Source organism: Acanthochromis polyacanthus, chromosome 14, assembly GCF_021347895.1.
Source record: "Acanthochromis polyacanthus isolate Apoly-LR-REF ecotype Palm Island chromosome 14, KAUST_Apoly_ChrSc, whole genome shotgun sequence".
Classification (NCBI taxonomy): domain Eukaryota; kingdom Metazoa; phylum Chordata; class Actinopteri; family Pomacentridae; genus Acanthochromis; species Acanthochromis polyacanthus.
This window is the reverse complement of record NC_067126.1, coordinates 23256999-23269935: the sequence shown is the minus strand read 5'-3', so window position 1 is coordinate 23269935 and position 12937 is coordinate 23256999. Positions and strand designations below refer to the sequence as shown.

The following is a 12937-nucleotide window of genomic DNA, read 5'->3' as shown; positions in this document are numbered from 1 at the left end:
AACCCATCCAGTAATTGTTAAGAAATTACAGTGAATTAACGACAAATGTGAACCTCATGGTGCCACTAGAAAAGTAAGACCACCAAAGTCTTTTGGATTCAGTGTTTTGTATAAATCAGCGTAATAGTTTAAACTTTTCATTCTGGATCAATGTGCTGGACAGACAAACTGACAATTCTGCCCTTATTTCCACCAATATGGCTGAAATCTCAGCATAGTTCTTCAGGTTTAATGTCTTTCCAGGAACTATATGGGGGTTCACTCTGCTGTCCTTGCTTTTTTTCCCCCTGAAAACTCTCCCTGCAGAAAACAGCTGTATATATAGTATATAGGAGCAAAACAAATGATACTGCTGCATGACTCAGCACTATCAGGATTTATCCATCATCCATCCTGAGCTCCCGGGTCTCAGCTGTCTCTCCCTCTGCTCTTCCTGCACAGTGTAGTATGTCTCATTAAATGCCTCTGTTCCTCTTGGTCTACAGGTTTTCCATGCCAATGCTGATGCCACAGAGGTGGTCCTCAATCGGATCCCACAGCCGGTCCTGGCCCGCTTTGTACGAATCAGACCTCAGACATGGAAGAACGGCATCGCGCTGCGTTTTGAGCTTTACGGCTGTCAGATTACTGGTAAGAAAGATGAAGTGTCTATTTTCTGTATAGTTTCTCAGACTTTTTTTCCCCCTTTTTTGTTTGGTCAGTCTCCTCATGGGATTTTTGTGAAAACACAGTAGTCATTTTGCCAAGTTTTATCCCGGTGATATACTGGCTTTTACACAGGGTCAGACGGTGGGTCAGTGCTAAAATAACTCCTTAAAAAAAAACATTTTCTGAAAAAGAACCGGTGAACGTGAAAGAGTTTTTTTTTTCTTTTCATTTATACAATCTAGAGATAAATAACTCTATAATTTGTCTATCCATTAATCCTATTCATAATTCTATTCATGCTTTCCTCTCATCTGTTTCTCTCTTTCACATGCACACAACACACCCACTCTCATGTGCACTCACACTCTTGCCCTTGCTCTTTCATATACATATCCCCCCTCTCTGTCTCCCACTCACAGATCACACACATGCACACATGCACGCACAAAGAGACACACTCGGTCCTAATAGAATAATACTAGAGTGTGATGTGTGGGTGATAACATCAGAGAGTAACAGGCTCTCAGCTTTCATCTGCAGCCCTGGCAAACAAACACGATTTCAACCAGCATAATCAGCTCAATACTATAAATAGATAAAACTTAATTAGACCGTCTGTGTTTGAGTGTGTGTCTGTGAGTATAGAAATGGTAAAAGACACTTTCGATCCATTTGTGTGTATGTGTGTGCACGTGTGTGTTCCAGCTCCACTGTATCATTATTAGGTTAGGGCCTCTCTCTGCTGCCATCGTAGTGGCCATTGAGAGGGACAGATATGCTCTTATCCAGGAGGGCTATTTCAGCACCCACACAAATCACAATCACACCAAAACAATATAAAACTGCTGCTGTGTGCGCGCGCGTGTGCGTGTGTGCGTGTGTGCGTGTGTGTGCGTGTGTGTGCGCGCGCGTGTGCGTGTGTGTGCATGATAGAGATACAGACAGGGATGTGGAATATATCAGGTGTCTTGCCTCTGTTCTTGTCTACCGATCGCCTATTTTTTACTCCAACACCTGAAATTGCATTATATATCACCCTACTTTTCTCACCCCTCTCCGCAGCGAGAACACATTCAACACTTTTTTTGGCCATTTCCCTGACTATTGCCCATCTCTGCTGCCTTGTGATTTCTGCCATCCATCATGGGCCTGAGGAAAACACTGACTTTATATGCAAAATCTTGACAGTCCCCGACTCGCTCGCCTTTTGTTAAGAGTTTGATACTTTAGAGGTGCACAGGATGAACAAACTGTTCTGCTGCAGTTTCGGTAAAATATGCCCATAACGTGCTGGGGAGAAAAAAAACAACTTTATAACCAAACATGCCTGCTAATAGCCATGCAGCATTGTTTCTGTTTCCTTCGCTGCACATAGACATGGAGACAAAAACACAGTGGAACACACTGCCAGGGGAAATGTGATAATGCCCTACCCAGGCCTATAAAGGCAGACATAAAGCAGTCAGCCAGTGACATGTCATTAACTTAAATCACACTTTTATGCCTCCTGCTCTTCTTTTTTTTCTCACTTCCTACCTATCTCTCTCCAGTGTCGCTCTGTTTTTCTACCTACTCATTCTCCCTTTCCCTCTGTCCTTCTATTGCCTTTGCTGACAGCCTCCATTCCTACTTTACTCTCGCACCTCTTTCATTTTCTCCTCTCCCACCATTTCCTTAAATCTTCCCTGCCTCATTCTGCTCTTCCTCTCTCCATCACTTCTTCCTTAATCTCATTTTATTTCAGCACTGCAGCACTTATCAATCATTTATTTTTAGTACTTTTTAATATATATATATATATATATATATATATATATATATATATATATATATATATATATATTTATATTTCCTCACTAGGCTGGTGGAGTGTGTGTTTTTGTAAAACCATATAAGTGTGTCCAGCCACATGTATTGAGCAGGTAGTGACTCAGAGGTGTACTTTACAGCCGCTTTGAGACTTTGTTATCAGGAAAAGAGCAGTGGGAGTGTGTGTTCGTCCATGTGTGGGCGAAACATCAGAGCATACAGTTTGTAAGAGGTAGCGGGTTTCAACGTGTGTGCGAGACCTTGACTATTCGACGGCTACGAGCACATATCGCTTTGTGTGACTTTAAGAGCTCTCATGCTGGTGTGTAATATCTAACTATTTCTGTTATCCGTGGAGATGATATTCTCATCGACTCCCACTGCACTCCTGCATTAAAAGGCCTGCCAGAGTGCGGTAGCTGCTGAAATACGTAGATGGAAATTAGAAAAACAAAAGCATAAAATAAACAGTACAATAATAGAATTTTCTTCTGGCTAATCAGTTTTTGCTTGTGTTATGGAGCTTGAGGGAGCTCATCTGGCCTGGCTGTAGCTGTTGTTGTTGTTTATTGTTGATTCATTATTTACCATACTGGGGCACAGTTGCAAACGTCACAGCATTAAACATTCATCTCCGTGAAGACCTGAAGAATGTCACCATCAATCACCGTCACCCCTCACTGTCAGCCCGCTCTCTCGCTCTCTTTTCACTCGCATCTCTCTCTATGTTTCTCACCCTTTCTATTCACTCGCCGTCCTTTCAGCCCGTCTTTGTTTGACCTTTTGCCTATCTCTTTATCTCCTCTTGTCCTTTAACTCCCCTTCCTCACCTTTTGTCTTGTTTTCCCCCCCCCCCTTTTCTCTTTCTTCTTTCCCCTTCCCCTCCCTCTCATCTCCCATTTATGCCTCTTTTTTGCTCCGTCGTATTTTCATTTTTAAAAATGGTCACTTTTTTGGTTCTCCTTTTTTTTTTGTCATTATTCATGGGAGCACCATATTTTGATGCATTTTAGGCTAAAACACATTTGCCAGTGTAATAAACAGCGCCTCTTTGATCTGCAACATGCTTTCATTTAGTTCTTCCATTTGGGAGTTCTCTTGCTCAATTCCCCATGAAGAATCCCCTTTGGTAGCTTGGTTAAAGTTATGCATCGACGTCGCAGCAGCAGGAAAGAAAAATAATGAAATGGTTTGATGGAAAGCGGCTCAGACGGGCTGCGGAGTGCAACACACCAGTCGTTTTAACAATTCCTGTCATAATCACACAAGAATTTTGCTCCAAGATGAGATCAAACAGTGACACCAAATTATTCCAGACCTGGAAGTGCAAGTATGAAAAGTTTTTTATGTAGGCTGTAGAAGATGTCTTAGCAGTGCAACAGTTTCATCTAGCCAGACTGGATTCATTCAGAGAAAATGCAGCAGCTTTTGTAGAACAATGATATGTTTTAGCCTTTTACCTTCCATTTACACCATGTTAAACCCTGTCTTACAAAAATTATGTCCCTGTGCAACTTAATTGCAATCTCATTAATGTTTTGAAAGAAACATATTTCCTCCCTGAAAGGTAAGACTGCAGCTCTATTCTCATGGGGCTGGTATTACCTGAGGATCTCATGTGATTTAGAAAATCTTCCTCTGCATCTGTGTTTTATGCGGAAAAGTCTGTGTTTTACTCACAATTTCCCGAGATTATCCATGAGTATCATCTTAACACAGTCCCTGAAAGACTGAATGTTCCTCACCTCATGATGCCACGCTATCCAACCGTCCTCGGAGATTTTACTCCTCTGTGCTGTGCAGCAACCTTATCCTCCTGAATCTGTACCCAAACTGCTCTGAACATTCATTATAATTGCCCATGTAGCCGTCATAAATCTTGAGTGGGAAATAAGCCAAAGTGAAGTGCAGAGAAATAAAAAAAAAAAATCTTCTGACCTCAAATCACAGAGGTGCTGATTCACACTGAACTAAAGGTGGTAGAGAAGTTTACAAAGGGAGAACAAAGTCCCATTGTGCTGAGGCTTAATTCACTTGCTGTTTGGTTAGGTTTAGCAAAATTACTTGCTTTAGTTTAGAAAAATATCACAGTCTGGGTTACAATGCCCCCTTTTGAAATGTGTTTGAAGCTTCTCCTCCATTTTTGGGTTGCCGGGGTGATGAGTTTCACCTCATCTAATATAGGATTGTTTGGTTGAAAAGAAGCAACTGTAAAGCAGTAAGGAAGTCACATATTTGTGATGTTAAGATAATCTCTGAAAATGTAATTATGAATGCAGTTAATATATATACAAACATTGTTGTGACGGGGCTCTCGTGGTAGCCTCTACTTTTTCTCACATTTTCCTATCACAAAGAAGATAAAATCCACCACAGTAAACACGTGGTCAGCTTTCATGCCAGTTTTACATGTGTTATTAGCGTGTGGCAATGGTTTTGCATGAAGAGACCAACAAAAAGTCTCACACAATAAAGCTCCAATATACAGTAAGCCTTTGCAGTTTAAGAAACGAACCATTTTACACTAATCATGTTGTCTTTTTGACTGGTAGTTCATTACATTTTTCATAAATAGTGTTTTTTTTTTTGGCTGTCTGTCAAACGTTGAATGCTGTACTGATCTATGTGGCACCAAGACAGAGGTTCCAGAACTACATTATTACAGTTCTGCCAAAAAAAAAGAAGAAGAAAGAAAAATTTCTGCTGTCTACTGATTGTAATAACCTTTAAAAATACCCAGAACTCACCTTCCCCACCTTTAAGTTATGAAAAAAATCAAAAGTTTATTTCATGCTTTAGAAAATGCCCTACAGCGGGAGAGTAAAATACTCTCAACCCTTTCTCTCTCTCCTGTTCAGATGCTCCTTGCTCAGAGCTCCAAGGCATGTTGTCTGGGCTGCTCCCTGACTCCCAAATCTCTGCATCCTCCATGAGGGACATCCATGGCTCCATGGGAGCAGCCAGGCTGGTGGCCAGTCGGTCAGGCTGGTTTCCAAACCCGACACAGCCCATCGCTGGAGAGGAGTGGCTGCAGGTATATCATGTACATCACGTTGCACAGGGATAGTAGCTTGAGACTGTAGCTGAAGATGAGCAGATGAAGTTAGGGTCCATTTTCCTTGTGTTTGCATCAGAAAACACAAAACAATTATCATTTTTTGTTATAGCGTCTACAATGATTTCTATTGATCAGCACACCTGATTCAATGTTAAATCCCTTTGTAGCTTGCGTGTGTAAATTGAACTAGAAATGCAAAGAGGAACCAAGTTTCAGGGCCTCAAACGTATTAAGAGTCCACGATGGAAAACCAGCATTTGATTGATCACATGCTGGGTAGAGTCACAGCTGCAACAAGAGGCAGGGGACGTGGAAATCGATTGGTTCCGTGGGGCAGAAAGTGAGCGAACAATAATAGTTGTGTTTTTGTGGGTTGCAGGTGGACCTCGGTGTGCCCAAGATGGTGCGTGGCATTATTACCCAGGGTGCAAGAGGGCTGGAAGGCAGCACCAGCGCTGAGAACAGAGCATTTGTCAGAAAGTACAAACTTGCTCACAGCTTGACCGGCAAAGACTGGAGCTACATCACCGACAGCAAGACTGGATTTGCGAAGGTAGCAGAGGACAATCACACACATAATCTCTGTCTGTCCGACACATGTACTCTCCATCCTCTGATTGCCATTGTCAGTTCTCCCTCATTTGTAGTTTATTTATAGCTGTCTCTTAGTCCCTCCTGCTTCTCCCACTGTCTCCTTCCCTTTCTCTCTTTCATTGCCCCTTCTCCCTCTCCCTCTTTTCTCTCTCTCTCTCTCATTCTTGTCATTTTTAGCAAAAAAGTCATTTTATTACAGCCTCAGGTCTGATAATAATTCAATTTAATCACCTCACTCCTCATTCTCCCTGCTTCTGTCTTAGCCTCTCTAAGTCCTATGTACCCTCCCTCTCCGCTCTTCTCCATCTCTCATCCTCTTGTTCACTCATCCTCTATTTGTCTCTCATGGGTGTTAATTAAAAATGTCTTTCCTGCATCACCACTCAACACTGCTGGCAGTCTAACGCACTGTGAGACAGGGCACTTTAAACTTTGTTCTCCTTTCTGAGGCTGTGTCTTAAAACGCTTTAATAGTACTACTGAGTGCCTGGATTTTCTCCTGATGCTAAAATCCTGTTCCCTCTCATCTGCCTGTCTGTTTAAATGAGTATCCTGGGAAATTCATCATACGTTTTTAAAATTCCAGAAATGGGGAAGACAGAAGATACAGTTCAATTAATGAAACCAATAGTACAACTTTCACAGCCCACATTTTTGAGAGGGTTGTTGCGGTCTAGTCAGATTTAAGCCTGTAATGAATCTTGTGTTTTTGCCAGAGGCTGCTGCTGCCTCAAAGATTATTTGAAAATCAAAGGTAACATGCTCTCTGTTGTTATTTTTATGACACATGTCATACCTGGGAGGGAAACAATGCTGATGAGTTGTGTTATATGGGTTCAGACAGGCTTACCGTTTTCCTGTTGTTTTTCACAGAGACTTGAGTGGAATGGGAGGGAATGGGGAAATTACAAAATTTTACTGCCTCTCCTGCTTTTACAGGTTCCTCCATTGTTTGAGAAAACTCACCCTCTGTGTTAGCTTTGCAACTAAATGGTTGTAACAATTGATTTATTCTGATATATGGTGTGTAACATAAGAAGAGGCTTATCACTGACTGTTAAAACTCCTACCTTAGAAAGAAGCTGTTTTCCAACGTAGGAGGCAACAGAACTTTGCCATAGGTGGATTTTTCCATTAAGTGCATGAATAAAACCAAACCAGGAATCTTACATTTGCAATGAAAATGCTCTTTTTTTTACAGGAGAGGAACACTTTTGCGCTTAGCTTTTGCACTGTTAGACATTGAAAAACACTAATGACATCTTCATGTCTTCCCCCAGATTTTTGAGGGTAACAGCCACTATGATACTCCAGAGGTGCGGAGGTTTGATGAGATAGTGGCCCAGCACATCAGAGTGTTTCCAGAGAGGTGGTCGCCCGCTGGGATCGGCATGAGAATGGAGATCCTCGGCTGTGACCTGCCCGGTAAGAATGCATGCATTTATATTTATGATGGCAGAAGGCTAGGTACACCTCCAGACAATGACATGCACATGAATCACACACAACACCGTGGATTCAAGAACTATGAGTTTGTACACACTTAAAATTAAGATAAATGTACAAATTCACTGCAGCAGTGCCTTTCTTTGGTAATGAAACACATTAGACAATGCTTTAAAAATCTACAATTAAGACAAACTATCCACCAGCTGTGATCAAGAGCAATCTTACATAGTAAATCTTCATGAACTCATACAGTGTTATGATATGTATGCACATATGTACTGCATATAACATGATCTATGAACATGATTGCAAACAAACATTTGTGACTTTAATATTCTGTGGACATCATACCATTAATCTCTTTGTCATCTTTATATGTTTATCTGCCATTGTGCATGGATTTGAATTTCTGTCTTTGTAAGTATGTATACATGTGTGTATGTATGTGTGTATTCTTACTGATGTGCTCTCTGTAATAATAGTGGTAGAAGTTAATCATCTTGCTCCATAGGAGATTTTTTAACATGTCTGGACGAGGATTAACATGTCTAGGTCATGGGACTTTTATTAATAGTGGCCAGCTGTGTGTTTTATTGTGTGCACAGGCTGTTGTTAGGTAACATGTTGCTAGTGTGTTGTGAAGGATTAGTTTCAGTACATGGTCCACTGAAGTTTGGTATTTGTGATCAATCCCTAATCAGCGGGGTTAAAGATTAAGAAAACATCACTTTTCCTTTTTCAGTGAAGCATTTGATCTATTTTTCTGGTTAAGGATTACTGTCAACAGTTGTTAATAAAGAGTGGTGATTCAGCGTGCAGTGTGTGTAGGGTGATGAATGTAGACCATTACTCTATATGTTGCTTTACTGAGCTGTGCAAACACAATTTATTATAATACCAGTGCGGTATGGATCTTGTTAGTGGTGGCATTTTTTTCTCAGCTACAAAATAACTTTAGAAATAAAGCAGGCCATTGTGCAAGTCTGGTCACATTTAATACTTAACTTTGGCAATAATAATGTGCTGCATAGATTCAATTGCAAGGGAAGTAAAACAATGGATGCCTTGTCACTAATGTTTAAATATTTTTCTTAATACCTTTTGCTGCATTATAAAATAATCAGAGCTGAACTGCAGTCATCATAATTAGAGATAAAATAACTGCGCTTATGTTTTCCTAACTAGAATCTGCCCTTATTTGAAAATGGCCTCTTTGCCAATGCTTTTTTTATGGCCTTCCTCCTCTCCTCTCGCCTTCATGTGCCATCAGATCTCACTGCTTTAGTCAGGTTGTGTTATGTGACAGGTGAAGACAAGTACAGGAAATGACACGTACCTGTTCCCAGTGGACATGAAGAGGGCTGTTGGCTACAACTGATGGCTCCACTTCTGTATTTCTGAGCTCATGTGTGCGTGTGAGTGTGTGTGAGGCAGAGAGGGAGGAAGCCCAAAGGGAACAATATATCCCAGATGTGTCAGGCCTAACCAGGAGGCTGGTGATGATGGAGACAGAAGGGGCAGCCTCCACTGTGATACAGTTTTTAACCAGTTACCACAGACAGATGTGACAGAAATTTCAGAATGAACACAAGATTTGACATCATTAAAAAATTATTTAAAATCAGGTATAGCACAGTTTACCTTGGATATAGATTGAACCTTAAAGAAAAGCTGGATTCTGTGATTGTTTTTCTTCACACAGCGGTTTATTTACTATAACCATCACCCAGAAAAGTGCGGTAGTGAGTGGAAAACTGAAAATTACATTTTTATCTATTAAGGTTTAGTGTTAAATAAAGGAGTACTAAAAGGAGCTCAAAACTATAGTATTGCATATGCCGCTTAGACCATTAAACTCTGTCTACATCTATTTAACGGTTTTCCCATTTCCCAATCTTGTGGTTCCAAACGTAATTTAATTTAACTGCTCCCCTACTTAACAGAATCTTTAATGAAAGGGTAAAATGTTTTCCGGGTGGAAACTTCTTTTTCTCATTTCAGGTGACTGGCAGTGAGCAGAACATTTAGTACGCACTATTAAATAACAGTAAAACACAAACCTTGACATAAACCATGTGACTAATATGTCCATTTACAAAGACCGCAACCTTTGTGTCTGGACTGGCACTGTTTCCACACAGAGGCTTTGTGATTGCACCTAATAACATCATGCACGTCATATCTGCAGCCATCATCTCCGTGATCGCAGTAAAGATCAACATCTCGACGAGTGCAGTTTCACTGATTGTCTGCTGGTCTGGCAGTCTGTGTCTGCATGCCAGATGTTTGCCCTCTGGATGTAATCCATGCATTAGACATCGTAACAGTTCGTTCCCACCTAACGTGAGCACCGCAGTGATTGCTCCCGCTACCATCTGAAACGCAACACACAACCACACACCAAGATAATGCTACATCTTAGTGGCTTAGAGCAAGTGAATTTGGTTAAATTTGTCTGGTTTTTAATTGTCTCCACACCGAGTGATGTGAGGATAATAATCCTGAAAAACACATCATCTCCCCAGTCATTTTACTAGAGCTATAAATGGAAAACAACAGAAAAGCACATCTGAGTGCGGAAAGAAATACACTTTGTTTTTCTTCTTGCTTCTTGTGTGTGTGCGAGTGTGTGTTTGTCCAAGCAGTTGTGTTGCAAAGGAAGATAAAATATTCAACAGTGCATCAGCTTCAGTCCACTGAACACAGCTGTTTACACATAAGTCACAACCACACAAAATGCACACACTCAACTCTAGCAGGCCTCTGCTGTAAATTCACACACACAGAGACACACGCACACAGCTACAGATAGAAGGGAAGACTCAGATTTGAAATAAATCCGGTGATTCGCAGTAATACTTCTCATTCCTCTAGACAGGCATCCTCCAAAATGCTTCAAACCCTGATTTTTCTTTTCCCCAAGCTTGACATCCATGAGGCAACCTGTAATAAAAGGCTGCCCCCACTTGCTTTTTACATTTGAGTTGTTGGAGTTCCCTTTTATGGAGGAGGCTCCTGAGTTTTTAGAGCAATGTTTCGACCTTTGTCAGGCAAGCATCCATGTGAGCAAAACAGACTGTATACACAGACAACACATGGCCGCTCCACCTACAGTTAGTTCCCTTTTCCCACTACTTCAGCATCAAGCCTCCGCCGCGCCTCTTTCAGCACTGTTTAGGAAATAAACCGTGAAATAGTAAATTTTTTGAATGACTTGGAAGAGACATTGTGGGTGTAAGGCAACCACATGTTCACTGACATCATTACAAACACACATGTCCACCTTTTCCACTGAAAGCAACAGTCAGAACAGCTCCGCTTATATTCAGTAATTGGTTTCAGACCTCTGCTCTCACTTTCTTTCTTTGTGGACTGAATATGGACCTTCACTGGTGAATACCAAGGGCAGGCTTGGGTCTCTGATTTTTATTTATCACATGATTATTGCATTCTGAAAAAATAAGCTCATGTCCAAGTTAAATTCCTTCCAGATGTTGACATAAATAAGAAACTTTTCAGCTGTCCAGACTGCTGACCTACTCCAAAAATAAGTGCGTACATGCATTAAATATAAGTAGGTTGTGTCGCTTAAGCTAACCTTATTGACATGTAGAGACCCAAACAATATGATAATGCAGTTACAAATCTCGTAGCCTCCAAACATCACATTTCACAAACTCAGAGAAATTGCTTTTCCATCACTGCCCCTGTATTGTGTTCATATTTCACGATGAAGCGCACTGACCTGTCCTCAGGGCTCTAAAACAATTTCCTCACATGAGAGAGACAATCTCAGCATCCAATTACAATAAAGAAATCCAAAATTACAGATCCACAGTTCTTAGGGGGCACACAATAATGTAGTTTAGCATCTCATTATTGTGCCAAACCGTCGGTGCAAACACAGGAACAGAAGCCCGAATGTTATTGCCGAACTCGTTCTAATCATTCACGCTAGCTGTGAAGGCAACATGTAATTTAGGTCTTGTAACCCCAACTATTGGATGTGAACTGAGCGCTTACTAGCTGCCAGTTTTGTTCATGTTTTAAATGACTGAGCTATCAGAACATCTGCTATGCTCTCATCGCTTTCACTCCACACCTAGTTGTTGGCAGGCAGGCAGGCACATATGTACATGCACACACGCGCCACCTGTTTGGCATAAAGAGGAGGGATTGTTCTTAGCTGTCTAAATACATGCTTAGTTTCTCATCTCCATTGAAAACTACAATGTTTTGGGTGTGGTACTTGAAGAAAATAACAGAGAGACAATGACAAACACACACACACACACACACACACAGCTTTATGTCCAGAACCTCAGAGTGGCTAATAACAGCTTTCTCTTTCGTTCATCTGCTGCTGCTGCTCTTGGGATCATGGAAATCTTAGACACTGCCAAACAGATTCTGACAGAAATTATGCATCTTATTGCTGTATTCCAACAAAATCACAATGATTAACCCAATAGGGGCACTATTATTGGTAGATTACACCATCCATGACTGATGGTTTGCTTCTGTTGCCTTTTACTGAAAAATCTGGATCGTGAAGTTGGGGCAGTGATAGCAACGAGGTTGGCCCTGTGACTGGCAGACCTGAGGAAATACCTCGACAGGGACTGTGTAGGAGTCTTTGAACAAAACTGACAGTCTCCTGCCTGAAAAAAGACACGGTTCTGTGTGACAAATCCCAGCGCAAATGTAGGTTTTTATGAATGTGAAGGTTGTTGGCTAAGCACACTGCATCAGATTTCCATGTAGGAAGCCTGAATCAAAGTAAAAGTATGTTTGGGATTTATGCTGTAATATGTAGCAGTGAATGATGGCCAAGAACTTGTCTGTCATTCAGAAGGGAGTGAAGATGAGCGCAGAACGCACGCAAACACACACACACAGTGCATAGTTACAGTGGCACCCTGAAGCAAATGCTGTTCTTGTTGTAGAAGGATCTAGAGGTGTTCTGCTGTTCCAGGTTTCCAGCCAGTTATTCAGATTTAGCCAAGTGTGTGTGTGTGTGTGTGTGTGTGTGTGTGTGTGTGTGTGTGTGTGTGTGTGTGTGTGTGTGTGTGTGTGTGTGTGTGTGTGTGTGTGTGTGTGTGTGTGTGAGTCCAGCATTGCTGATCACTTTCACATGTGAGCTGAGGCTCCGGTCCAAACACTTTCATGTGATCGGTGGGATGTGTACTCAGTTACACCCACTCATCTCCCTCCTCTGCTCCTCCTTCACATGTCTTTTCTCTCTCCTCGTCTCACCGCAGAGATTAAAGTGATGTGATTATAGAAGCACTACGCTGGCCAATAACAATAACCAGTATGCAGCTTGTTTAACCCTATAATACCTGCTGTGACGTTTGCATCTCTTTTTAGAGTTGGAAG

General features: G+C 41.4%; 1 protein-coding gene across 1 annotated transcript in view; it reads left to right on the top strand.

The window, feature by feature from the left end:
- Positions 1-12937, top strand: part of LOC110958203 (neuropilin-2-like) — a 99721-nt gene that overhangs the window by 51875 nt on the left and 34909 nt on the right. Inside the window, exons 8-11 of the mRNA XM_022204622.2 lie at positions 486-630; positions 5316-5491; positions 5895-6068; positions 7390-7534. Coding sequence (XP_022060314.1) covers positions 486-630; positions 5316-5491; positions 5895-6068; positions 7390-7534 — 640 coding nt within the window. The remainder of the gene's footprint in view (positions 1-485; positions 631-5315; positions 5492-5894; positions 6069-7389; positions 7535-12937) is intronic.